The 26,809-nt window shown below is 53.0% G+C and overlaps 8 protein-coding genes across 8 annotated transcripts; 5 read left to right on the top strand and 3 right to left on the bottom strand.

Moving 5' to 3' along the window:
• Positions 1-4,390: 4,390 nt before the first annotated feature.
• On the top strand, positions 4,391-6,810 carry KVR01_000613 (uncharacterized protein; the record flags this gene model as incomplete). The annotated part of the gene is made up of 4 exons (XM_044782082.1): positions 4,391-4,462; positions 4,529-4,865; positions 4,925-5,375; positions 6,798-6,810. The coding sequence occupies 4 exons, from the start codon at positions 4,391-4,393 to the stop codon at positions 6,808-6,810; spliced, it is 873 nt and encodes a 290-aa protein (XP_044650562.1).
• A 294-nt stretch (positions 6,811-7,104) lies between these two features.
• KVR01_000450 (uncharacterized protein) lies at positions 7,105-8,439 on the top strand (the record flags this gene model as incomplete). Its single annotated transcript, XM_044793910.1, has 1 exon — positions 7,105-8,439. The coding sequence occupies one exon, from the start codon at positions 7,105-7,107 to the stop codon at positions 8,437-8,439; it is 1,335 nt and encodes a 444-aa protein (XP_044650399.1).
• Positions 8,440-8,981: 542 nt separating this feature from the next.
• KVR01_000453 (uncharacterized protein) lies at positions 8,982-9,441 on the top strand (the record flags this gene model as incomplete). The annotated part of the gene is made up of 3 exons (XM_044793100.1): positions 8,982-9,042; positions 9,109-9,303; positions 9,368-9,441. 3 exons carry the CDS (start codon positions 8,982-8,984, stop codon positions 9,439-9,441), a joined length of 330 nt encoding a protein of 109 aa, XP_044650402.1.
• A 769-nt stretch (positions 9,442-10,210) lies between these two features.
• On the bottom strand, positions 10,211-11,111 carry KVR01_000895 (uncharacterized protein; the record flags this gene model as incomplete). Its single annotated transcript, XM_044788191.1, has 2 exons — positions 10,211-10,617; positions 10,904-11,111. 2 exons carry the CDS (start codon positions 11,109-11,111, stop codon positions 10,211-10,213), a joined length of 615 nt encoding a protein of 204 aa, XP_044650844.1.
• Positions 11,112-16,130: 5,019 nt separating this feature from the next.
• KVR01_000781 (uncharacterized protein) lies at positions 16,131-17,337 on the top strand (the record flags this gene model as incomplete). The annotated part of the gene is made up of 2 exons (XM_044784417.1): positions 16,131-16,309; positions 16,395-17,337. 2 exons carry the CDS (start codon positions 16,131-16,133, stop codon positions 17,335-17,337), a joined length of 1,122 nt encoding a protein of 373 aa, XP_044650730.1.
• A 490-nt stretch (positions 17,338-17,827) lies between these two features.
• On the bottom strand, positions 17,828-18,845 carry KVR01_000028 (uncharacterized protein; the record flags this gene model as incomplete). The annotated part of the gene is made up of 2 exons (XM_044783367.1): positions 17,828-18,092; positions 18,172-18,845. The coding sequence occupies 2 exons, from the start codon at positions 18,843-18,845 to the stop codon at positions 17,828-17,830; spliced, it is 939 nt and encodes a 312-aa protein (XP_044649977.1).
• A 499-nt stretch (positions 18,846-19,344) lies between these two features.
• KVR01_000912 (uncharacterized protein) lies at positions 19,345-19,843 on the bottom strand (the record flags this gene model as incomplete). Its single annotated transcript, XM_044789763.1, has 3 exons — positions 19,345-19,457; positions 19,539-19,570; positions 19,761-19,843. The coding sequence occupies 3 exons, from the start codon at positions 19,841-19,843 to the stop codon at positions 19,345-19,347; spliced, it is 228 nt and encodes a 75-aa protein (XP_044650861.1).
• Positions 19,844-25,587: 5,744 nt separating this feature from the next.
• KVR01_001018 (uncharacterized protein) lies at positions 25,588-26,394 on the top strand (the record flags this gene model as incomplete). The annotated part of the gene is made up of 1 exon (XM_044791937.1): positions 25,588-26,394. The coding sequence occupies one exon, from the start codon at positions 25,588-25,590 to the stop codon at positions 26,392-26,394; it is 807 nt and encodes a 268-aa protein (XP_044650967.1).
• Between the last annotated feature and the right edge of the window lie 415 nt (positions 26,395-26,809).

The raw sequence follows: 26,809 nt of genomic DNA, 5'->3' as shown, positions 1-26,809 counted from the left end.
GAGGGAAGCGGAGGATTCCTTGCGCGTGCCGTTTTTGCCTTGTTTCCACGGCTGTCGCGTAATGTCGTTCCTGCCACGAACAGAAATAATTCAAGACTATGTTGTTCAAGCCTGACATTGTCCTTTGAATGATGCCTGTCCGGCCAAGGATAACATTACGGGGCGTGCTTATATGCAGAAAGTACAATAGACGATAAGCTTTGTTGTCACTGGGCAGGGCTCACGTCGAGTAAACGTCAACTTGAGTTGGCTCTCGTGTTCTCAAGGTTATGATGGTATGATGATGGTGATATTCAAATGCAGAAAAATGACAAGATAGACAAGTTGCGAGTGATCGTTCTGTTGGGCTCCGTGTGGTATTGCGACTTCTTCTCGAGTGTGATCACAAGACCCTATATCAATATGTAGCTCATCAATCATTCACTGCACCTTCGACGTTCTCTTCTGGCGCGGCCAGGTTTCGAAAACACCTGGCATCTGCTTCTCGCCCGATGCATCTTTCGCTCCTTGTCTGATTCTAGAGCATTGGTTGATTCAGGCGTTGCCACAACATCGCGGTACTTATTCTTGCTTGTTCGATTCCTATTTTACATACAGGGCAAGCATATAAAATACATTACTGTGGTATAGTCTCAGCAACTACGTTACTTAACAAGCTGATCACGAGGGTCATTAAAATGGACAAGAAGAGAACAATGAAACGTTAATATCAAGATCCTGCGACTCTATAGGTAAAGTGTAGTGAAGTATTCTTGATTCCAACACTCAGCGTGATCTCCCATGACTTCCAGTCCAACCAAACACCAGTCGATCCAAGGCAAAGATACTCGCACGACTTCGTCTCAGGGATTTTGAAAGTAGAATCTGATTGCTGCGTCTATTCAAGTTCAAAAGCAGAGTGGCCACCAATAGGGGGGGACTTGACGTATTTCTCCGCCGACAATCACAAGCACTCTACCTAGGTACAGTCAAACCGGTACATAATTATTTCCAGGGCATGTCTAGATTTTGGATCTCCTACAGCAAGCCGGATAGCTGGGGAGGCAATTTTGTCTTCAGCTAAAGACCTTAAAACACAAATCATGTCTAGATGTTGGTGCAAGGCAATACTCAGTAGTCGAAATTGTTACTCAGCTGAGGCCTGCAAGACAAGAAAGCCCTGAAGATCCCATGCACATTCTCATACTACCGTGCTGCCCTGGACCCGGTCAACGGTCCAATCCAGGAATCCGGAATCCCATTGCACGGCTGCCAATGGTGTGGCGGTGCAACGGGAGTTATCGCTCCAGGGGCTGCCCATGTGCGGGCGGCTGCACGTCGGGCGGCACCGCCAGCCCCCCGGGTTTACCGGACTCCAACCCAAGAGAGAACGTTTGCCTTCTCTCGACTTCCACATCTTTTGATCGAGACTGACAAATCTAACCGTTTGAGTCACATTTTGTCCTTGACGGCCTCCAGTGCTACGTCATCAGTGATGTGTGCAGGACAGCACGCCCGGGCGACTGGAGCCCAAACGGACGATAATACGCGCACGCCTCTTGGGAGGTACCTGTGGCGGATTGCACGGCGTTGAGCATGTGCGATTGGGTGAGGCCCGACTGCTCGGGTTCACGCCGTTGGGCTGCGCACCACTGGAATTGGTGTGCAACACACCACCATCATTCACACGCGGCCAATCTCAGCATGGATGTGCTGACCTAGCCCAACCTTGCCAACGCACACAGGGACCATACAAGATCCCTTGGATCCAACCCCGTGGCCCTGTGCACGCCTTGATCTAGTAGTATCACCGGAGGGCCACCGAACGTTCAAATACCTCGAGCCGCGCCCTGCGTGGGCTCCGAAGGGTCTCGGATGAGTCACTGGAGAGTGTGTAATTTACTCGCTCGACTGACAGCCCTGGTAGATGGCAGGGCCATTTTAGGTGTGCCCCTTTGATGGTGGCCATGTAACCCAAGATCTCCGGGTTTCACAGGCCCCTGTTGCACGTCTTTTGGCCACTCCGTCAGTCACCCAGGTCATCAGCCACCTTGACCACGTACGAAGGGGACAGCATCCGCAAGAGGGAGTGAGTCTATCGAGCTGGGTTATTGAGCCTATCGGACTGGTGATGCTTCAAGGCGGTCTCTGGTTGGTTGGCATCGTTTTGGTGTCGACGGGTTTGAATGTCCCTGCGGAGCCCTCTGAATGGCAAGTCGGGATGCGACGGCGAGGGGAGCCTGAGCAGGCACCGGCAACAGCGACGAAGCATCGTTGTCGATCGTCGATCAAGTCGTGGAAGCCCTTCCTTCCGGTGAGCTCATCTGCGAAGAAGGCCTTTTCCGGGGGTCCGGCGCGAGAGTATTTGGGGGTGTAGTGCCACAGCCAGGCAGTCACATGCTCACGCGTACCTTTCGCTCCGCTGTCGACATATCACATCGTCTCAGGATGCCGTAGCTTCGAGGATTACATGCCCTGTGATGATCGACCGCCGTCGCCTCACCATTTGGATTGGGCAATCTGGTCCGCTGGGAGACTCTATTCTGAGTCACAACGGACGGGTGGCGTGAGCCCTTCCCCGGGCTCCTCCTTGCACTGGAAATCCTACAAACCTTGAGCAACCCATACACACACGCCCTCTTCGAGACCTTCACACTCGGTACACGGTTCGAGTCTTGTCCGGAGAGGTATGTTTCCAGACCGTGTCTCGCACTGGCTCACAACCTTCATAGGGAGCAGGCGACTTGGCTCCTACCGCATCACGACTGGACAGAGGTTTAGAGACAAGGCAAGTCCCAGCAACCAGACAACAAAGGTGTGTGCCCGTGTTGTTGAGTCACGGTTATGAGACGTCATGAATACAATCGTCGCACGTGATGCTCTCCTGTTGCCTCCTGCCCCGAGTGGCATGCCACGCAGATTCTCTTTGGAGGAGCACCCTGATACATGGACTGCCTCGCCTTGCCTGCCTGTATTAATCTCGGACTTGACATAATGACTCTAATTGCTACTCATTCGTGAATCATCATCACAGTCTCTAGGCTAAGCCGTTACGGGGAGCCAAGGCTGAGAAATGATAGGCGCGTATGCGAGTCCGTATACGTGACACATCGCGCTGATGCTGTCAGGTTTATTGAACCAAATCTTTTGTTCTGCCCTAGGACTCCTTGGTACACAGGATCCTGCAAGCCACCCTCTCAAAGAAAATCGGACTCTATAGTTGGCTGTCTCGTGATGTGAATAAGCCTACACATCTCGAGGAAAGTTCGCGTTGCCCTTCTGAGACGAGTGCTCGTCACTGCTTTGAAAGAGGATTGCTTCGGCCCCGTGACACTTATTCCATGGATTTATTTAGAAGACAATATGTTAGAATACATGAACTATTCCGGGACGAATTTAATTTACTCGGCAATCCATCCTTTCCAGACTCTCGGGGAGGCTTAGCAAGCAGACGCGGGCTGTGGCACGCGAATACGCACCTCAAACTTGACATAGCACAACTCATAATGTCATCAACAATCGATACAACAAATTCAAAACGTATTTATCATTAGACAAGAGATTCCGTGGCAGAAGTGGCTACACACTGTACTTGCCATGTTATGGATTTCTTCCGTACATGCCTCCGTTGTGAACCTCCCCAACCCTCGGGCAGGTAGATGTGGGACCACAAGGAAGCTGAACATCTCAATGCATCTTATGCATTTTAAGAGAATTTCAAAGACGCTATATTGGAGGCTGTGGTGGATCAGCACGCCGTGCACGCCCTCTACCTACTTAAGTAGGTACAAGAGCACGATTCTGAGAACCATGGTGTACGGGATCAAGTGGAATCTCACAAACTGCGAATTCCTTGTTCCCCATTCCTTCCAGTTCCCGTCGGACCCAAATCAGCCCGCAATCTGAATACACTAGAAAGATGCGTTCAACTACTGAACGTCATCACAATGCTTCTTCCTCAATGTAATATTCTTTGCTGACCGGAATTCCGGGCTACCGCCTAGCTCACCCGGGAATCGATGAACCCCAGAGATCCGAACTCCGGTCACAATCAATTGTCCTCTTAAGTCCGTGATATTGCGAAGCGTACATTACCAATCGATCACACCGTCGGCTCCTTCTGTGATGCGTAGAGTGTGTAGTGACCCAAGCGTAGTCCATTGCCCGGCATCACAACTTCAAATGTTGTTCCGAAGACCATTAGCTACCTAAGTATCGGTATGTAGTCAGACGAGGCATATACCCAGCAAAAATCTGTCATTATAATTAAAGTCGTACTTCCTGGCCGCAGAACAGCCTCATCCCAATTATCACCTCACCAGCAAAATTCAGAACAAATTCGTGTGGGAAAAATTGCTTCCAAAATACATACCGTCTTGCCACAATTGTGAACATCCAATCAACCATCAACATGTCTCCCGAGTATGCAAAAGACCAGGCTGACGGCTTCGTCAATCGCATTGACAAAGTTGCCATCGTGGGTGTAAGTATTAGACAGCTCTTGAGGTCGGAAACTGTTACGAAATCGCAACTGACATACTACGACCAGGCTGGAGGCAATCTGGGCAGATTTATTGCTCAAGAGTTGGTTAAAACGGAGAAACACGCCGTGACCGCCATCACTCGCTCTGGAAGTACCAACAGTGTGCCAGAAGGAGTCAGTTCTGTCAACGTGGACTATGAGGACGAGACATCTCTGGTCAGGGCTATGAAGGGACACCAGGCTCTCGTCATCACCCTGGCCGTAAAGGCACCCCCTGGCACTCAGAGCAAGCTTATCAAAGCAGCGGCAAAAGCCGGTGTTCCTTACATCATGCCAAATGCTTGGGGGAGTGACCCCTCGAACGAGAAGTTAATGCAAGACATCTTCGTCCAGAAGTCGTTCAGTACGTGGCACCCAAGGAGTGCTGTCTTAGTCTTTGACTCCCGCTAATTTCATGTACAGCTGACGCTCGTGACGAGATCGAGGCTCTTGGGGTAAGCAAATGGGTAAGCCTCGCTTGTGGGTTCTGGTATGAGTTCAGCCTCGGCGGCACGGCCCACCGCTACGGTTTCGACTTCCACAACCGCTCGCTCGTCCTTTTCGATGACGGAAACGCCAAGATCAACACCAGCACGTGGGCGCAATGCGGCCGAGCTGTGGCTTCTTTCCTGAGCCTGAAGTTGCTCCCCCAAGATGAAGACGACAGGAGCCCCGCTATCGACAACTGGGCCAATGGGACTCTCTATACCTCCAGCTTCCTCGTCAGCCAGAAGGACATGCTCGAGAGCGTCAAGCGTGTCACTGGTACGACGGATGCTGACTGGACGGTCACCCGCGAAGACTCAGGCGAGAGATACAGGCAGGGGATTTTGGATTTTCAGAAAGGGGACCTGACAGGATTCGCGCGACTTATGTACACAAGGGTCTTTTTTCCGAATGGAGATGGAAACTATGAAAGCCGTAAGGGTCTGCTTAATGGTGCTTTGGGGTTGCCAAACGAGGACTTGGACGAAGCTACAAAGGCAGCAATTGACTTTGCTCTGGGTGGCGAGCTGAAAGCCAGATACTCGGGAGTGTCATCCAGGAGTGGTTGAAGTCTAGTTGGAAGCAGTCTGCTTACTTACTATAGCTGGGTAAGAAAAGATACTGTCATAGCTTAATTACATTGGCTTGTTGGAAATGTATTCCACTTGTCTCGCTCGGTCACTTGCCAATATCCCGCCATATTTTAGACTGAGTGTTGCTTTGGTATCAGCTATTATAAGACCTGTGATCACCTGCCTTCTTGGCTGTAGATCAGGGGGTCCTTACATACTCTCGCTATTCGAGATTCGGCTGTGCTAAATGAACGCGCTTGAGTAACACCCGGACAAGTCATTCCAACGACTTCGCCATGGCAGATCCCTTCCTTTGCCAACATTTCCGCCTCACTGCCAAATACTGGCTGTCTCCATGCCCTTCTTCTTTCCCTCCTGATAAGTTTCCGAGAGGCCATTATACAGCGTTTTCAACCTCTCAATTTCACTCAACCACCTCTCCCTCTCCGCAGGGTCATCAATCCCCTCTACCACGTCCGCAAGGCTCCTGCCCGTAAAGAACTTGTTGGTCCGGTTGTAGAGGGGCCGTGTGGCGAGGGACTCATCCGAGTCGGCGGGCGCCCTCACCCGAAAGACCTCCTCGAGGATGTCGATGTCGTACGGGATGGCGAACAGATCGCGCGAGTCCTCGTAGGTGAAGAGGTAGTAGAACTCCCTGAAGCCGGCCCAGGCGATGCCGCTGAGGCACAGGGAGCACGGCTCGTGGGTCGCGAAGAAGACGCAGTCCCGCGGCGATGGCCGATCGCCAGCGTCCCTCTTGAAGAACTCCTGGATGCAGTTGATCTCGCCGTGCAGCAGCGGGGACGCCCGCTCGTTGTTGGTTGCCACCGTATGGGCCTGGAGCTTGGGCTGGGTCAGGATGGCGGCGCCGAAGAGCTTGCACCCTGACTTGACCCCTTCTGCAGTGAGGGGGATGATTTCCTTCTCCGTGGTGGTGAGGATGGCGGATAGGAGTTCTGATGGGGAGTGAGTGGCCGTCATGATGCCCGGTGTTTGTTGCAGCTGTCTCGGAGGGGGCGGGCACGAGATGAGAGAAGGTGGCGGTGAGGCTGGAGGTATAGCCAGGAGATTTCTTGGCTCTGGGTGGTATTTCGAGAACCTTATATGTCCCAGGTGTCATTCTTGATATCAGGGCGTCGGCCGAAGAAAGACGGACCGCGGCAACATCGAAATCCCGGCGACCTCCGACACGCGAACGGCCGCCGCGCCACCTTCATGCCTTGGCCCGTCTTTCTTAGCATACTTGAGTAAATAACCAGGGTCCGAATTCGACACGGAATTCGCAGTATTTGTGATAGGGCTCTCTAAAAAAACAACAAACTGATGTCATGGGCACACGTTCAAGGCGCGGGACGTGGATGTGTCTTGTGTCACGCCCTGTGGGCGCCTGTAACCGCAGACGGAGCGGCCTATTAGTGGGGCTTCCGTGCGGTCGGGCCCAGGGACTGAAGCTGCCGGCCTAGAATTCTTGAAAATAAACTCAACCTCCAGAACCCACTTGCCTACCTGGCTTGTCCACACCACCGCAACTGGCGACTCCAAGAGATGCACTACATCCGCCTTATGAGGCCACCAAGCCTCGACGACCAGCGAAACTTGAAGCTTGTCATCACCATAACGACAGATCTGGGCGACTCGTTCCTCTGCCCAGATGAGCCAGTGCCCATCTCGGTGTGGCTCACGGGGGGTTCATCTACAAGCACTGACGATGGCCAGACTCAAACATGCTGTCTCAGTCTCCGGAGGGCGGGCAAGAGTGGGGTCTATTGGAAACAAGGCATGAGGATCATAAAGCTGGAGTTGCCAGTGCCTGACAAGGTTTTCAAGAGCATGCAAAAGCCGTCCCCGGCGTCAAGTCTGACGCCCACCATATGCATTGTCGCATCACACAACCTTGAGGACTCTCCCAGGGCGGCGGACATCCCGTTCGATGCAGACGGCCGGATAATGGCCGTACAATCCGACTTTCCCTGGCCGCCAGAGAAGGACGGGGAACGGACCTTCGAGTCGATGAGACGACTAGCCCTTGCCGGAGGGGGCTTCCTGAGCGTGGACGAGAGGATTGGCGAGAGCATTGACCGGCATGTCTGGGACGCAGGTGTGGTCACTACTGGTGTGCTTGTGAATATGTGCCAGGGTGCGGGTGCCCAGGCCTCAAAGCACACGTGGAATAAGACACCACTGCTCAAAGACCTGCTATGCTCCGTGACGCCTGGCCGACCTCTCAACGCCATTGAGCTGGGTTGCGGTGTTGGGGTCCTGGGCATCGGGCTTGCGGCTGCCCTGTACCGTCGGATGTCTGGGTCAGGGGCAGGCGATAGTTCTACGCAGTCACCCAGCCGTATTCTTCTGACTGACTTGGCAGATGCCGAGGAGGTGGCCCTGGCCAACATTGCCGGCGAGAAGAAGGCGAGGAATGCTGTCCCCACAGCCCCCACATGGGAGCCCAGTGTAGATACAGATTTCGAGTGTCTTGATTGGGAAGAAGGCAAGGTGGGAGCATTTGGTCCCAGGGCACGAGCGTCGAGCTGGGATCTTGTCATCATCAGCGACTGCACGTATAACGTAGATATGCTTGCTGCGCTGGTCGCGACCATTTCCGAGCTGCACAAGCTCTCGATGGAGAGGGCGAGCAAGAGCACCAGGGTCATGCTTGCCACCAAGCCAAGGCATTCATCCGAGAAGGCGCTTTTCGGCCTGATGGATGAGCATGGCTGGAAGGTGCTGGAGAGTGCGTCGCAGCCGCTGCCCGTGCTGGGGTTGGAGGACCAGTCTGTCGAGATTTACCTGTTCGGCAAGGACGTCGAGCAGACATCTTCAGGGGCCGGAGCATCGTCCACATCTGCATCATCTGCACCAAAGCGCAGGAAGCTGCGTTGAGGCCGACGATGTGCAATTGAAGACGCGGTTTCGAAACCCTGAGGAGCTCATGAGGCATTCTCGGGAAGCCCGTCCTGTGTCGCCGCAAAAGGCATTTGTGGTTGGCCGTGTCATGCGATTCGGACCCCATCACGACCAATGAGCCCGAGGGCAATGAACGTGAGGCTCTGTCGGTCTGTCAGGTCATGGCGCAGGCCCTGACGTTGCGAATGGAATTCGGCCGATTGGCGGGAGCCCGAGCTTGGCCAACCAGCGTCGAGCTGAATGTCAGCTGTGGCTGCCGTGGGCCCACAGGCCTGGTCATGTCACTGTGGAACGCTGCCTGTCCTGAGAGTCTAATACAGATACAAATACGCCCGTCTGCCTTCCTGGTTCACTTGTTTGTACATACCCAGACACTTCGTACACAGTCACCTCTACAGCCTTCTCGATTCTTCAAATACTTGCCCAAGTCAACTTCCACCTCTTGTGATCAAATCGCCTCAGCTCAGCCACCAACCACACAACACAGCCTTTCCCCCATCTCACCACTCATCTCAAAGATGGCCACCGAAGTTGCCAAGCCCTCCACCTGTTGCGGCAAGGGCGATACCTGCGTCTGCGGTAAGTCAAGGCTCAACAAATTATGGGCTCATGGATGTGCCTGAGTGTCTGACAAGAAATCAACAGCCCAGCAAGCCAAGTGCTCTTGCGGCAAGCAGTCTGCTCTGCACTGCTCATGTGACAAGGCCTCAAAGGAGAACACAACCGCCGGTCCCCGCTGCTCCTGCCGTGCCCGCCCCGCTGGCGAGTGCACCTGCGAGAGGGCTCCCACTGAGAATGTGAAGCCTGACAACAGCTGTGCCTGTGGCTCAAGGCCCGCTGGTGAGTTTGGCCCCCCACACGGGCAACAAGGCCACACAATCGGTAGCTGACCAAACAATTCCAGATGCCTGTACTTGTGAGAAAGCAGCTGACGGTGGATTCAACCCCAACGAGATCGACTTCACCACCAAGAAATAAGGTGTTGAACCCTCGACGCCTGTTTCAGCCTACGGAGACCGGATGGGCGAACCCCCTTGGTCTCCCTCTACACCATTTTGTAACACTGCAAGCTTATGGCGACCGCCCTGCTCCTCAATTGAGCACCCAGCACAATTCCGCACCCTTCTCCATGGGTGCATGTCACCATGATGGTCGGGAATCAGTCAGCGGAAAACATATCATCGCCAGTCAGCTCGACCCACAACCTCGCTGCTGGGGCAGGGAAACCAACCAAAGTCCTCAGACTTGGAAAAGTGAGGTTTGAGGGCGTATTCAACTATCATGAGAGAACGAGCAACCCCAAATGGACGAGCCATATCAAATATCGCCCACACTAGCGGCTGGGGAGGACTGGAAAAATCACCCCACAAGGGACAATGCTCAAGGAGCTCTGGGAGTTTGGAAACTCGGGAACAATAGCCCGAGTCTCCTACCATCCCGACAACTTGTCTGCTATGAATGAGACTCTACACTGGTCACAATAATTCAGTGTCTCGACAGGGAAGCTGAGCTGTTATTTGCAATCAGGCCTTCACTAAGACACGCAGCTAGTCTGGTACATCGATGTCTACGGCACCAGAAAAACAAACAATCAATCCCACAAACCACCATGTGTTTCAATCTAATGCCCATGTCGTATACCTGTAGAAAGTGTTCCGTGACCATCGGATGGGTCACATCAACGGCGATCCCATCATCCTGTCAATGCGTGATTAAGTCGAAACTGGGAATTTAATTTGCCTTATATCTAGATCAGCCCAAGCACTAACAAGGCTGTCGTCATGATCGGGCATATCATGACCGAAATTTTGCCCGACTCACTGACCGTAACAGGGCTGGAAGTCGGCGGAGACCCAGCCACACCCGTCCCGGTCGGGGCGTTTGTCGCGCCGCCGTTGTAGTACTGGCCGACAACGAATTGAGCAACATCGATGCCGTATCTCTCAATGTATTTCAAATGCGTGTAGATATCCGGATCGTAATTAACGTCGCAGTACGGGTCACCCGCGTCGCAGTACGAGCGGATGCGGCTACCCAGAGCCTCACATGGGCTGATATCGTGACGCCAAAAGACACCGCTACCTGTGCCGTTTCCGTAGTTGTACGGAGCGTCCTCGCGGTGGGTAGGGTCTCCGAAAAGGATGGCTGCTACCACTGTTTTTGGGGGAGTGTAAACCGTTAGCCAAGTTCAAAGGTTAAAATATTGGTGGGCAGGAGAGGGCTACCGTTCTTAGTGATGTTCGCGGGAAGTGGCTGCGCGAATGCAAGAATTCCGGGGACGTCTTGAAGACCATTGAATATTCCCCAAATGGGGGGAGTTCCGCAGAGAGCATTGCTGCTGATTTGGGCGCCCTTTACCGTGCAATCAGCCTGTATGTCCATCTCAAAGATTGGCACAGGTTTCGCACCTGGGAGTACCCAAAGACTGCCATTTTCGAACTGGGACAAGCCGCCGCGTAATTGGTGATGGCCTCTTTCACCAAGGTGGTACCATTTGAAACAGACTGGAAGTACAGTGGGTCATCGAGGCTTGCTGGATACTCAATAGCCTCGATATCGGATCCGTTGATCTGTTGCGCGATGACGTCCACAAGGACCCCGGTCGCACCAACGCCCATCTCCTCGCCAGTCCCGCGGGAAACAAACATTTTGAGCCCTGGGGCACATTGCACAGTTGAGTTGTGACACAAGACGCCCGAGGCAGCCAACAACGTGGAAGTAATGAGCAGTGTCATGCGATGCATGATATCAACCTTGGAGGACGTGATAAATATTCGGCAAGGAGAAAGTGTCGGTAGAAGTGAGGGAGGAGAGACAAAGATGTAGCGTTGCTTCGGATTGATGTGGACAGTATTAATTCCTTCTCCCTGGAAGAGAAAGGCCTTTATTAATAGTGCTCGACTTGAAGACCGACAGAACAGTATGGAGTAGCCCAGAGCGCAAAAACCCATCATTTTCCAGACATCTGCGGCTTATGTCACTGAGCAGGATTAGACTATTGTTTGTATAGACTCAGCCCCTCCCAAGCTGACTCCCAGTGAGATATTAGGCCAGTGAACTCGGAATCAGATGTCAATCGAGCCCCGCCCTGCACTCCATACCATGACCAATTCGCAATGCCACGACAAGCAGGCGGCTCTATGATTGCCTAGACTTTGACACGGGAGGCTGACCCACACGGCTGGCAACGATCGTTGTGGCGGCGTCCTCCCGCCACTCCGCACTGCAAGAGTGAGATTTTAGTACATATGTATGGACGCTTTACTTTTGATCTTGCTGAGAATGGCACACTTTAGAAGTATTATCGGAAGAAGTAGGAGTCTTTCCAGACTCAAAGCTCGTGGTGGCATACAAAAGTCAACGCGGGCTTGGTATGTTACGTCAAGACTCAAACGGAGCCAGGAAGTGATCGGGACGTACGAAAACAAACCCCTGCAAATTGCTTGGCCAGTATGAATCCTACTGTGGCGCTTTCTACTTTAGGGAAAATTGGGCGCTCCGGGGCTGTCCCCAAGATGCTCATGCGACTTTTGAGTGGTCTGCTGATTCCCGTCCATTTGGATTGGACCCCAAACCATTGGCATGCGGATGACCACGCAGCCAAGAAAATGATTCCAACGGGACAGGACTACTCATGCATATCTAGTTTTCGTCAATTATTGCGAAACTACTTAAGGTTGCAACAAACCTGCGGGAGCTGGGGACTTTGGAAGTGACAATATTCAAGTTCCTCATATGGATGACTTGTATCGCGCCGAGTCTTGGGTCCTTTCAATTTACCTAGACCCAGGTACGCAATGACTATTTGTACGAATGCTATCGAAAAAGGACTTGGAGGCTGTTCGCTCTTCAGTGAGATGTCAACATGTGGGAAACCAGAGCCATTAAATACCTAGCTTCCAATATAGTGACGGACCTGGTAAATCGGCATAACTTCTCCGCCTTCTAAAATTCAAATTTTGTTCTACTATTTCAAAGCTGAGACAAACGTCAATGATTAGACTCATTCCAGGTTTACTCAATGGCGAAATGCTAATCATGGCCAGTAATTCATGGCGTGCGCATTAACTTTGCTTCCAACAATGCTCACTGTGAATTTGTCTACGAGCACTTAAACACAAGATTCAATGTCCATTTCAAGACCCTCCGGCATATAAGATGACACATGATGAGACGAAAGAAGACATCGGGAGAATAAGGCAACTGTCTCGCGGGCTGAAGGACCTCATGAGTAAGGTCGCGCTAAACCTCGGAAGCTTGTTCTCTTGAGATCAACACAGCTGTATGTTCTCATACATCGCACATTACAGCCACACCCCATTGCATCTAAAGTTTTTGCAGATGCAGACTAGACTTTGCCAGTGAGTATAATACCTATCCAGCAAACCTCATCAATGATCGAGGGAGCCAAATTTACCTGTTTGTAACACGGTCATCTTTGTTGCACGGTCATCCCACGAAAGGCATATATATGTCTTGGGAAATACGAGAAAACGACGATCAGATCAAAGCCTTTCAACATCTCTGGGAAAGACACCTAAGCCACCTATATCTGGGAGTGTTGCCATCAAACAATGACTTGGTCTTGAGTGCAGCTATCACACCACGGTAAAGTGCTTTCTCAACCTGGCTTAGAATAACAGCTCGACTGCCCGTATGCTAAATTGATCCGGACAGCCCAACCACCCACTACCAAGTAAAAAGAGTACTACTTTGAAGTCATTTCTGAGAGAGTCACGGGTACGTGGGAGCACATCATGAGGAAAATAGAAATTACATTCATGTAGAGGCAACCCTTTAAATTGTTAAATCAAGACAGCTCAATGATGGGATCCCATCCTACGCTAATAACACCACATTTATCAAGGTTCATCTCTTCAACAGTTCTCTCTTTTTCAAGGTTTCTTTTTAAGTTACCCATGAGTGTGAAGTGAAAAAGCCAACATATTGGTTAATACGTTCTTTTTACTGGTGGTGTGCTTTGTAGTTGCGGCTGATGGCATCCATGGATGAACTCCGTCCAGCCTCGGCTGTGAAGCCCTGGAGGTTGTCGAAGGCAGAAAAAGCGGGTAACATTTGAAGAGGCCCTAACAACTCAAGAAACAAAGCTTTTATATATAAGAACGGATATTCACACAGGAAAAAACGGCTAGTACACAGGTATAAATGCCCCCCAGTGCGCCAACCTTAATAGGTTTACATTACCCACTCACTATATAAAACCAAAATTTACACTCATTAACTATATATATCCTTATCAACCTTAATTTCTAATCCTCCTATTATCGCTTTTAATCTAATAGTTTACTTTTTATATTATTACCTAGGGCGCTTTAACTCATATATAAACACTTAAATCTCCTCTTAAATCTCTAAGTCCTTCTTACTAATAAGGTCCTTTACAGTAAGGTTAACCTATAATATCTAGTTAATAGTCCCACAAACCCTTATATAGGGAGGGTAGGTCTATATAAGGGGTATAAAAAATACTTTATATAGGAGAACGGAGATTTATATAGAAGAAAATAAAGGGTATATAGATATAATGCACCCCTAGTGTGCTAACCTTAATTTACATTATCTATTCGTTATATAAAACTGAAATTTATACTTATTAACTATATACTTCCTTATTAATTCTTAATTTCATATTCTTTTATTATAGCTTTTAGTTTGGTGGTTTAAGTTAGTGGCTATATAAGTGCTGTTACTAACTATTAGTTTTATTAGACGGTTTCTCGCTAATTCTTCCTATTATAGGAGTCTACTTAGTTTAGAGATTAAAGGGTATTGTTATTTTACTTAAATTTAGTCTATATTGTATATAGTAGGTGGTTGGTAAGGGAGTGTTGTTAGGTGGGTAGAGGAGGAATGGTAGGTTTGTAGGTAGAAGGGGGTATAAAAGCACTTGGTGTGGGTAGTGTGTGTGGTTGGGGGGGTTGATTAGAGCCCTTTGATTGGCTGTAGTCTAAGGGGGGTGGTAGTGTATCTGTGTACCCTCTGTTTTCTTCTGTGCGAATCTCCGTTCTCTTATATAGGTAGTGCATATAGTTAGGGGAGGTAGAATGACGCCCTCTAATTGGCTACAGCCTAGGGGGGCATTTGTACCTATATACCAGCCGTTTTTTCCTGTGCGAATATCCGTTCTCTTACATATTTGAATATCAATAATTGATTGTAGCCTGTGAGTGTGATGAGGGGAGGCCAAAAAGCGGTGTCGACGTCCAGCCATCAAATGCGTCGGAGTTGGGCATCAGCGCCTACACACATGATCTTCAGACCATAATACAAGGACAGCACACATATACATCAAGAGTCATTCCGAAACGACACCAGCAAGTTGATGACTTCTTTGGTTCAAATATATGTTAAAATATTTACATGAAGGAGTAGGCGCCACATAAAATGTACCACGTCGCCAGGCCTGTCTGAGCAATTCTCCCTAGAAGCCAGTGCGGCTCTCACCATTGGACAGAAATGCTTCTTAGTACGTGACAAGTCACAAGTTTACAAAGGCACGTCAAGTAAGCACCTTGTATGAGGTCAAATCTTGTATTTGCTGATAATTATTTAAGTATTGCCACACTGGACCTGGCATGCGATGGGTACCAAGCACTGTAGAATTCCTGTTCCAGGCCCCTGACTAAGATCAATGCCCGGCAGTCTGTCAAGATTGTCCCAATATATGAGGGCTCTCCCGGATCAAGAGTGGCATGTTATGATCGCTGCCTTGCGAACTAGTTTGAAGGCCACGTCAACCCGCGACTGTGATGCCTGCCCAGGTGCTTGTCGATTATGGTTTTCTCGGTGCCTGGTGGGAAAGCCGGGCCAAATATTGCTCCTCTTATTCGTGACGCGACACGTCACTGGAGGAAACGGAAACAACATGGCAGAACTGTCCTCATCAGGGTATCAATAAGCTAGCCTATAAAACGCAGCCAGCGTCCCAAGGTTGTGTGCTAAGAGTCCATGACTTGCTGGTTTACCGAGGGTTTGACTCGCATTTCTCCTGGTGACAGAGGCACGTCTCGGAAGCAATTAAGATCCCTGTCTCAGAGCTCGACGAACGGGCCTGCTGGTGAGCCGAGCACACGACGCATGACGTATACGGGGCTTATCGATTGCTAACGGCATAGGCGGGAAGGCGCGCACTAGGTGGGATTCGCCGGATGCAGGTGAGACCCCTTCTCTTTCCAGTCCATGCTCTGTACTTAAGCATCTGTGCCGCAATGCCAGATGAAGCTGCAAGCATGCATCTGTAGAGAGAGGGAATGACCGAGTGTGCTGACGGTGGGAAAATATAGACAACAAATATACGATATTTGTGTGGGACAAGAGAATCAATCAGCAGGCAACGAACAAACACAGGCAAAAACAAACCGCAGAGAAACACGGCTTCAGGCGGCCCAGCAGCCCCAGGTGTCGCCAGGTCCCCCGCGTCCCACGAGCTGCAGGCAGGGTCCAGGGCAGCTGCTTTGTCCTCGTGCCGCTGACGGGTCCGTGGATGAGCCCCACGTTCCCATGAACGCGCCCCTCGATCGGCTTGGGGTTGCCTTAGAATTGTTGTCGACCACCTCCCTCACTCGGCCCTCTTTCCCTCTACATCGACTCGCATCTGCACACACACAAACCTAAAGCCCCATCACTGGCGCTCATGATCAGTGACCATGTTCGACATCTTTGCGAAACTGCTGTCGTCCATCACCTCCTTCCTCTTCCCCCTCTTCGCCTCCTACAAGGCGCTCAAGACCTCCGATCCCGCCCAGCTCACACCATGGCTCATGTACTGGGTCGTGCTGGCGTGCGCCCTCCTGGTTGAGAGCTGGACAGAATGGTTTCTGGTGTGGTGCGTTTATTCCCCGGGGGACGGGGACCTGGCAGACCCGTCGTCGTGACATGGGCGATCGATCCTAACAAGCTGCTGTGCACAGGGTTCCGTTGTACTCGTACATCCGCCTCCTCTTCCTCCTCTACCTCGTCCTGCCTCAGACCCAAGGCGCGCGCGTGATATACACAACCTACATCCACCCCTACCTGGAGGACAACGAGTCCCAGATCGAGGAGCTCATCGCCACAACCCACGACAAGATGAAGGCCGCCGGCATCGCATACCTCAAGCGCGCCATCGAGGCCTTCAGGACCCAGGTGCTCGGCCTGCCGCCCAACCCGGAGGCGCATGCAGAGAGCAGCGTCCCCGCGTCGCAGCGCCCGCGCAGCTACACCCAGGCGCTGCTGGACAGGTTCCAGCTCCCGCAGGCCCAGTGGTCGGGTAACGCCGGGAGCACCGCGGGGCAGGACTTCTACTCCTTCCTCTCCAACGCCGTCAACGCAGCTACGGCCGCCGTCGTCGCCACGGATAACAATAACAACAATAACAACAGTACAGCGGTTTCGGGCAGGAAGGCGGCGTCCGCGTCGAGGGGCACCGGCGTCGGCGCGTTTCCCACGGACGATCTGTCTGCTTCCGGGACGCTCGTGCCGGCCAGCATACAGGACAACGCTGACAAGATGACCTTCCTCGCCGCCCAGCGCGAGCGGCTCAACTACGTCCTCAGCGCGCTCGACCGCGAGGCCGCGCAGCTGAGGTCCGGGGCAGCAGCGACGCCGGCCAGCGAGCAAGAGATCAGCCTCGAGGGCTTACAGCCCGGCGGCGGCAGCGGCGAGAGGCCGACGACATCGTCTAGCGGGAAGAGCACGGGCGGCCTGAGCAAGAGCCGTAGCGAGGTTGACTTTGAGAAGATCGAGGCCGAGAGCGGCGCTGAGGACAACACTCAGGAGTCGGCACAGGCCACGCCGGCCCCTCCGGGTGGTTCGTGGTTGCCCTGGCAGTGGAGCGCGTCGTCGTCGGACGCGGGGAAGAACAAGTCCGAGTAGAAAGCATCTGTGCTACCAACTCATGTGGCGTTTTGTGGGGGGGTTATTTTTTCTTGCTCTTTCTGATTGTACAAGAAGAGGGCACTCGGGGTTATGGCATTATTACATGGTCACCTGGTAGACTTTGGCGAGGCAACCCAGCAACTGTCGGACCTCGGACCTCTGATCTGAGGCTTGCTATACACTGACCACGTCTGTGGCCTTCCTCTTGACTTTCCCAATTCATCTCTAGAGGGGCGTATATTTGAGGCCCCGGTCTAACTCTCCACCGCATATCTGTTTTGTACAAACGCGACCGGCCAGATCCCACCTTCTGGTCTCTCAAACCCTGGGTATCCTCCTCCGACGCCACACATGTCGAGAGCCAATCACTTATCCCTCAGTGTATGCAGAGTTGAACCCAGGCTCGGGGTAACCTGTTCACGCTCTGCCCCAGCAATCCCTAGCATGTTCATCCTGAAAGACTTGTCGTACCGCCTCAGATGCCCACTCAGGACCTCTTGAAGGGGTAGGCGGGATCGTCCCCCTTGCGCACCCATGTCTGCCTCTTCTTCTTGGTGACGACGTGCTCGACCCAAATCTCCTGAGCCCACTTCTTCTTGAAGTCGCGGATGTACCGGGGGTCCCACAGCTCGGAGGCGATGCCCAGGTCCTTGCAGCAGCGCATCAGGGCGTTGGACTTGCAGCCCTCGCCGGCGGTGGCGATGCCGTCGTCGGCGAAGAATTGACACTCGCCTCGTGCCTGAGCTATAAATCTAGAGAGGGAAGAGGTCCAACGTCAGTACTGAAGAAAGATGTCGCGGGAGAAGTCAGAGGTAAACAAGGCTCGCTCACCTGCCGTGCACCAGCAGCGCATACTCCCTCGTGACGACCTTGTCGCCGACCATCAGCTCCCCGCGGGGCGCCATGCCCCAGCCCCCCGGGCCGAAGGCCTGGTTCAGGATGCGGCGGTACTTGATCTCGGGCAGGTAGATGATGCCGTCGGGCTTGATCTCGACGTCCTCGAAGGGGATGGGCCTCATGAGCACGGCGGCGACCTCGGGCGAGAAGGGGACGGTCGACAGGCCGTGGAACGAGCTGGACCAGTCGATGCCGTTGCCGCCAAAGGCCGGGTCGCCGTGGCCGCCGGGGGCCGGCGCGGGCGGCGCCTCGGGGATGGCGCCCATGCCCTGGGGCCGCGCGTACGGGGCGGACGGGACGGGGTTGATCTGGGACTCGGCGAAGGGCGTGTTGGCGGCGGGGCTGGGCCTGCTGTTGCTTGCTGCTGCGTTGGCGGTGTTCGTCGTGTTGGTGTTGGTGGTGGCTGATCGCTTATATGGTGTTGTCTGCGCAGGTGCGGGTTTCGCAGGTGTGTTGGGCCTCGCGGTCGTCGTCGTCGTCGTGGCGGCTCTGCGTGCCTCGAAGGGCAGGGTCGTCTGCGTCGGCGCTGCAGCCGTGACTGCTAGGCGGAGGCGCCGGCTGGCGTTGAGCCTCAACGGGCGCATGGCCGATGATATTATTCGCGTCATGGTGGAGGAGACTGGTTTCTGTGGCTCTCTGGTGGACAGATGGTGAATGGCCTACAGGAACATGTGCTTATATGAGGGTAGGCGCAAAAGTGGAAGAGGTGCGAGTGCCGAGATGGTGGAACTTTTTGGGGCGTGTCTGCAGGGTGGAGCGCGACACGGGAGTTTGGAGCAGTCAGTGGGTTTGCAGTGGCCGGGAGGCAGGGTAGGGCGGTCCAGCCAAGCAGATCTGACAGGGGTCTGGCGCATCATTGACTGGCCCGTGAGTGCAGGCAGGTCACTAATTGCACGTATTTGTGTTGGCGATATGGCCCAAGTCAAGATGGTATTCAGCATTATAAGAGGGGAGAGAGGGGGAAGATGAGAGGAGAGGTGCCAATAGAGAGTCTAATTATCCCGCAGTCTTGTCTGCATCCTGAGTCGAGGTCCTCTGGTCATTTCCGTGAGCCTTCCAACAGCGCTTGAATGTCTCCATCTGCAGCAGTCCAACGTAAACTGCAGGTTAGCGAATGCCCTCCTCTATGTGATTGCTGCCAAGGTGGGAGCTTGCCTCGTCCTTGCACTGCCTCCAGTCCTTGGTCTCAAAGTAGCAGTCGGTCATCTTCATGTTCTCCTCTGCCAATCGGGCCGTATGCGTCAGCCTTGCCGGGCTCACGACAACACGACAACACGACAACACGGGACATGGTGACCTACCTGCACAGCCGGTGCTGAAGATGCGCTTGTCCCTGTGGCAAGGCTGAGTATTAGCGTCCTCGTCGTCTCTGCGGTAGTTGGAATTGGACTGCAGTTGAAGAAGACCAAGTGGTTGTTGGCGTTGACGGCTTGGCTCTCGTCTGAAGAAATGCCTCAGAAGCCCAGAAGCCCAGAAGCAGAAGGCCTCAGCGAAAGCATGGGCTTGACATGGGTTTGACTCACCACTCATCTGGCTCGTCGTCTTCCTCCACCGCCGGCTGTTGTACCGAGGTCTTGGGCTCCTCTTTCGACGTGTTGCTGCTCATCTTGAGGCGGGAGTGTGCTGGTTGATGTGTTGAGAAACTGAGTCTCGAGCCTTGGATTTTGGTGGTGCCACAACCGGGACGGATCCATCTCACATCCCTTTTCTGAAGCTTCCTCCCAACCGCTCCAACCCATCAGCCAAGCAGTCACGCAGTCATGGCACCACAACGCAGGCTCAACGTCCTGGTCTACACAGGTCTGCCGCCCACATTCTCCTCCCTACCAACCCAGAACTGACCCATCTCTCAGGAACCGGCACAACTGTCGCCTCGGTCAGGCAGTGCATCTACTCCCTGCGTCGGCTGCTCTCGCCAAACTATGCAGTCATCGCCCTGACCGAGTCTGCCCTCCTCAAGGAACCCTGGCCGCCCACTGCAGCCCTCCTCGTCATACCTGGCGGTGCAGACCTCAACTACTGCCGCGTGCTCAATGGTCCCGGCAACCGCATCATCACCGACTTTGTCCGCCGCCTCGGCGGTGCTTACCTCGGCTTCTGCGCCGGCGGCTACTACGGCTGTGCCCGCTGCGAGTTCGAGGTCGGCAGCCCTGACAAGGCCATGGAGGTCATCGGGAGCCGGGAACTCAGCTTCTTTCCTGGGACCTGTCGGGGCGGCGCCTTCAAGGGGTTCAGGTATGCCAGTGAGAGCGGCGCCAGGGCCGTCAGGCTCAAGGTCCACAAGGACGCTCTTGCCAGCCCAGCAGAGTCGTCCGATTCCTTCCGGTCCTACTACAATGGCGGTGGTGTCTTTGTCGATGCTGCCGGGATGAAGGACGAGGGTGTCGAGGTCCTGGCTAGCTTCGAGGACGACTTGGACGTGGATGGGGGCTCGGGGAAGGCTGCCGTGGTCTACCGCAAACTTGGGAACGGAGCCGCCGTCCTGACTGGTCCTCACCCGGAGTTTGCAGCTGTCAACCTTGAGCCACACCCTGAAATCGACGGATACGATGAGTTGGTCAAATCTTTGGCCGAGGACGACGGCCACCGCACTGATTTCCTCAAGGCTTGCTTGACCAAGCTCGGTCTCGAGGTCAGCCATGAGGGCTCATCAGTGCCGTCCCTGTCAAAACTCCACCTCTCAGCCTTGGACCCTCAGGATGCCGGCGGCCTTGTCACCTCGTTCAGTGATATCATCACCCGAGACGAAAATAACGAAGAGCTAATCAAGGACGCAAACGACTCTTTCCACATCGAGCATTCAGACTCGCGCTGGTCTGTAAACGAGCTCCGTGACGCACTGCAATCAGCCCACGTTGACGACAAGGCCAAGTTCGACCCGGCCAGGACAACTGGAATCGACGGTCTTATCGACTACAACAAGGTGCTCAAGACCATCGTCCCTCACGAGTCATCCTGGCCAGAGCCAAAGGAGACGCCATATTTCAACCACCATGACTACTACGCCTCGCTACAAGAATTCAGACGCCGCGAGACCGAGTCGTATGAATGGGGCGACACCCTCATGTACGGCGAGGTTGTCACCAGCACCAACACGCTCCTCGAGAAGAACCCCAAGCTCCTCTCCAAGCTTCCAGACGGCTTCACCCTGGCAGCGACGACGCAGATCGCCGGCCGCGGCCGCGGCACCAACGTGTGGATCGCCCCGCCGGGGTGCCTGATCTTTTCAACCGTCATCAACCACCCGGCGCACATCAGCGCCAACAGGCCCGTGGTCTTCATCCAGTACCTAGCAGCAATCGCCATCGCCGAGGCAGTCCGTAGCTACGACGGCAACCCGAAGGGCCCCTACTCCGACCTGCCCGTCAAGCTGAAGTGGCCCAACGACATCTACGCGCAGGACCCATCAGAGCCGTACAGCACCTCGGGCGGCGGCAAGGACGGGGCCAGGCCGAACTACGTCAAGATAGGCGGCATCCTGACCAACTGCGCGTACAGCAACGGCAACTACCAGATGGTGGTGGGGATCGGCATCAACACCACCAACGGGAAGCCGACGACCTCGCTCGCCAACGTCCTCTCCGCCTTCTCCGAGCGCGCGAACCTGGCCCCCTTCCGCATCGAGAGGCTGCTCGCCCGCATCATCACCAGGCTCGAGACCCTGTACCGCGAGTTCGTCCGGGCCGGCTTCACCAGGGAGATGGAGGAGCGGTACTACGCCGCGTGGCTGCACTCGGGCCAGGAGGTCACGCTCGAGGCGGAGGGCGGGGTGCGCGCAAAGGTCGTGGGCATCACGAGGGACTGGGGCTTGCTGAGGGCGCAGGAGGTTGGGTTTGATGGCAGGGTCACGGGTCGTGTGTGGGCGCTACAGAGTGATGAGAATAGCTTTGATTTCTGGAAGGGCCTGGTGAAGAGGAAGACGTAGGCCACCAAAGTTGTACAATCATACCGTGGTTCTCTGAAGCATCCGCAAGCTCACGCCCTGCATACTTGCCGGGCAACGGCTGATATACCCGAGTTCCCGCCCGTGAGGGCCCGCGACCCCATCATGATCCGAAGAGGAAGAGGCTTGCCGATCACTTCGGGATTCAGAGCTGGTGGCATGAAGGTGATGATTATGGGGCCTCAGACTCTGAGTATGAATCAGGTCCTTGCGGGTGATAATGAGGGGCTTCCTCGGAGCGGCCAGGCTTTTGGTCCTAAAGACACACCAAGGACGATCATCGACCTCAGCCAACTACACCGCCTCGGGGTCGTCGTCAATGATGTCAAAGAGGCCGGATTCGTGGGTGGAAAGCTGGTCGACTTCAGCAAAGCCATTACCGTGTCCTGTAGCATATTTGAAGTATCGCTCGGGAGAGACTTGCACTACGTTGGCAGGTATATGCTAGTACATGGAGACCTGTCATACCTGAGTGGATTGTTCGATGACTGGAGTGAGGACCACGACGATAGCTCGTAAATAATGTGCAGACCGCTACCGGATATTACCTTGCGAGAGACAGAGACTTAGGAGCAAGACCAAACAGAGCACTAACATTTCGTCTCTGGACCCGCGGGACATCACCCGGAGAAAGTTAAGTACTACATATGTAGGCCAGGCGACAGAGGCTGGGCCAAATTTCGAGACAATCTTCTGTGAAGGTGAGACCCAAGGCCACATATAAGTTTGCAATAAGAAGCGTCCAAGAACAGATAAAGCGGGATTCCAAGTCATAAGAAAATAATACAATCTTTACACACTATCGATGGCTCATGGGGCAAATGACTCCGTTCTTGACAAAGAATAGCGATGGGTACCTACTAGTAGGTAGTCGAATGATACAAGTTGAGCCAACTGTACTGTTACAGCGCCAAGCTATACCTAGGCAGAATTTACATGGAATATCAACCATTGTGTGGTCCGAGTTGGAGAATTCCGGCTTTTTGACTTGTTCGCTTAATGTATCCGTGAAACCTCCTTTACGTAGTTACCCCTCCCTTCATGGGGGCCAATTCTTGATCATATAAGGAAGACCCACCGCTTTGGCAGCATTCATATCTAGCTCCCTTTCCTGAACATTGACGCGCCTGCGATACCAACAACACAGCAACCGCATCACTAACCCCAAGTGCTACTTGCCCCAGCTACAATGGATGACATCTGGGAGACGGAATATCAATACTCACCTCTCACGCCACAGCAGCTTCGACTTCTCAGACCCACCTATTCCAATGATTTCAATGATCTACGTTTCGAGATTCGCCATGTAACCAGAAATTCCTCTCAGCGTTACACTGCTCTTTCGTATACCTGGGGCAACCAAGAACCCACAAAAACCATCCGCCTCAACGGGAGGCTGTTTCGCGTTCGGCCATACCTCTTGTCCTGTTTGTACTACCTATCACGGGCCTGTCGGAATATCAAAGAATGGGACTGGATCTGGGTAGACGCTATGTGCATCAATCAACGAGACGAGCAAGAAAAGTCCGAACAGGTCGCGCTGATGGACAGAACATACTCCGACGCTCAAGTGGTGTCTCTATGGCTTGGCTTAGCGCCGATATCCCGATACCTTCAAGATTTGTTCCCAAGCCTTGAGAATGAGTTGGAAAATGGGAATATTACCACCTTCGAAGATGATTCCTTTTGTTGGGAAGACCACCTTGGTGATCTGCTGAACCGACCATACTGGTCACGCTTCTGGGTCATCCAAGAATTCCTGCGCGCACGCCAGATACACTATTACTGCAGCGATAACATCACCACATCAGACCGGCTCTACGAACTGCTCACCATGACGACCGATATAACTTATGGCACCAGTTCAGCCCTCGATGAGAACTTCAATAATACTCTGGATACCTTGGCACAGCAATACAAAGCGGCATCTCTCATCCTAGCGCGCAACGTGAATATGTTCCCAGAACTTGGCTCGTCACTGCACGATCTCCTTCTTCGACACCGACAGGCCCAGTGTAAGGACCGCCGAGACCGTGTGTTTGCTCTCTTGAGCCTTCTCGGGGGTGAAGAACACAAGCTCCTGTCGAGATTTCTCCCAAATTATTCCTTGAGCAATGATCAGGTGGCTGTGGTCGCACTGGCGCACATGATAAACTACCGGGGACTTGACCCTGTGGATATCACTGTCGATTCTGACGACATTTTCCAAGCTTTAGGCCTAGAGTGTGGTAGAGTCGGTCGGAAACAAATGTTAGCTCGAGCAAAGGAGTTTGACTATTATGATGACTGGACTGCCGTGGATATTGCTCGAACAATGGACTTACAGGAAGCCTTTACGAGGCAGTATAACACTTTCAGTGATAACACTGACCATTTGTTTGCCCGTTTCAGCAGCAACTTGGCTAGTCCTGAGGACGAAAGGCCCCAGAGGCATCCGACATTCAGATCACTTGGTGTAATGGTATTGTTAGGTTTTGCCGGAGTACTAGCAGTCAGTTACATAAGGTCTAAGCAGATGTAAATAATGGTATTTCCAGAGAGATGGCATTTTGGCCCAAGGATCACATGAGACACATCACTTAATTGGCTGGGTTCTATTACGCGCTACTGTGACATCTGGAGTTCTATGTAGTTGCCTGACACTGAGAAGTGATTTCACAACGCAACCTGATGAGCATCTAGTTCTCTGACACACTGAATTTCCCAATGCAAAAGTTCATGACAGCCCTCAGGCCTGAAGCCACGCGCTTGGAATGGGCTCGTGGTGTGGAGATGGCCTATCATTTCGGAGACAGGGTGAGATACAAGTGTATGAAATTTCAATGATAACGGGAATATAATCTCCGTTGTTACCCAAGGGGGAGGACGGTCTATTGGCACTGGTGTGTCTGAGGGGGCGTTGGTCGGAGCCCAGATGTACGATGCAGTGGCACAACATCTCCGCGCTGGATTGCTTCAACAAGAGTAGGAACCGTTCTACCGCTCTGTATTCTAGGCTCTGTATTCTAGTGATCTGTTTCAGAAAAGCTACATAGGTACCTAGGTAGATATTCAATACCGAATTGGCTGCAAAGAAAGCCTAATGTCTGCATTCGCGGACGATAGTCCTGCCAGAGCAGGGCATGAATGCCTGCGGAGAACTGCCGACGCCAAATTAAACCAGTGGAATTTATGGATATTGCGGCTACGTAGATGTGCCCGCACTCATTTAGCCAGAAAGCCTTCCCCGGCTGCTGTCGTCAAAGGATATTTCCATGCCATGGTCGTGGTGGAATGAAGACTGCTGGACGACGCCAGTTCGGTACTTGGTTTGGGCCGCTCTTGACGCTATAAATCGAAGGATATCCCCATGGCTTTCCTTGTTAGCCTCTGAGAGTTACCTGATTACTAACTTACAAATTATCACCATGGCATGGTCCTACGCTCACTGGCATGTTGCAGCCCTGCTCCTAGGCGCCATCCAGACTCAAGCTGCTTCGGCAGCCTGTGACCGTGCCACCCTTCAGAATGTGACCAACAGCTACATAGCTGCACAGACATCTGGGTCTCTGACCCCAATATCTAGCTTCATCAATGGTACCGATTACAGAGAAAATTTCAAAGCCGCCGCCATCTCAGGCGGAATCCTGAGCCAGGCTCTGAAGATTGACCACAACCGCACCACGCTCGACACGACTCAATGCGCTTCGTATTCCGAACTCATCGTCGCCAACTCAGCACATCCATACGTGATAGGAACCCAGCTATACCTGTCCAACACTTCCACGACTCCGGGGGTTCCTCTGATATCTAAGATCGACACACTCGTGACAGATCAAGGTGACTGGCTTTTTAACGCCACAGGCACCCTCTACTGGGCGTCCCGTGAGAACTGGGGCCCTATTGATACTGCCAGCCGGGATTCGCGCAAGACAATCCAGGCCGCAGCAGACGCCTATCTTGACTATTTCAGGGACAAGAGCGTGGTCGTGCCATGGGGCACGCCCTGTGCTAGATTGGAGGGGGGCTCATACACAGGAAAGGGAGCAGCCACGGACTCTTGCAATGTCGGCGTGCCGAACAATATCAACTTGACTGACAGGAGGTACATAATCGACGAGGAAATAGGGGAGGTGGATGTCTTCTTGAGCTTCGTGGGTAACCCGGACAGTCATGAGTTCCGGGTGGAGGGGGGAAAATTGAGATTCGTACACACTTTGACGGTCATGCAATAAGGACTCAGCACAATAATCCGTCTGGAAAAGGGAACAAGAAAATGTTAATAGTAATCACGGAAGTTTGACAGGAAATCAAGCCCTTGCTTCGGATAATGGCTGTGTTGGCTCACTTGTCAAGTTGTGACATGCTGCGATGTTCATGGCATTGCTCTTTTGGGGGCCCTGGGGACCGAGCTAGGCTTCGCACCACACTGGCTCCATGTGCATGGTTTCCCGTGTCCCCACATACAAGAGATCCCAAGACATGGGGGAACTTTCCACTTCAGGGAAGAAATAAAACACAAAATCAAGCATATAGACTCCATTAAGCTTGTATTTGCCTGTGTTCGCACTCAGAAGGGATGCCACTGGTGCAGACGAAATGCTACCGAGACGTACAGTGCGAGTCCTTGCGTGGGTGAGCAGATCATTA

The sequence above is a fragment of the Diaporthe batatas genome, assembly GCF_019321695.1.
Source record: "Diaporthe batatas strain CRI 302-4 chromosome Unknown Contig00001, whole genome shotgun sequence".
NCBI classification, from domain to species: domain Eukaryota; kingdom Fungi; phylum Ascomycota; class Sordariomycetes; order Diaporthales; family Diaporthaceae; genus Diaporthe; species Diaporthe batatas.
Note: the sequence above shows the minus strand (reverse complement) of the source record. Positions and strands in the feature narration are given on the sequence as shown.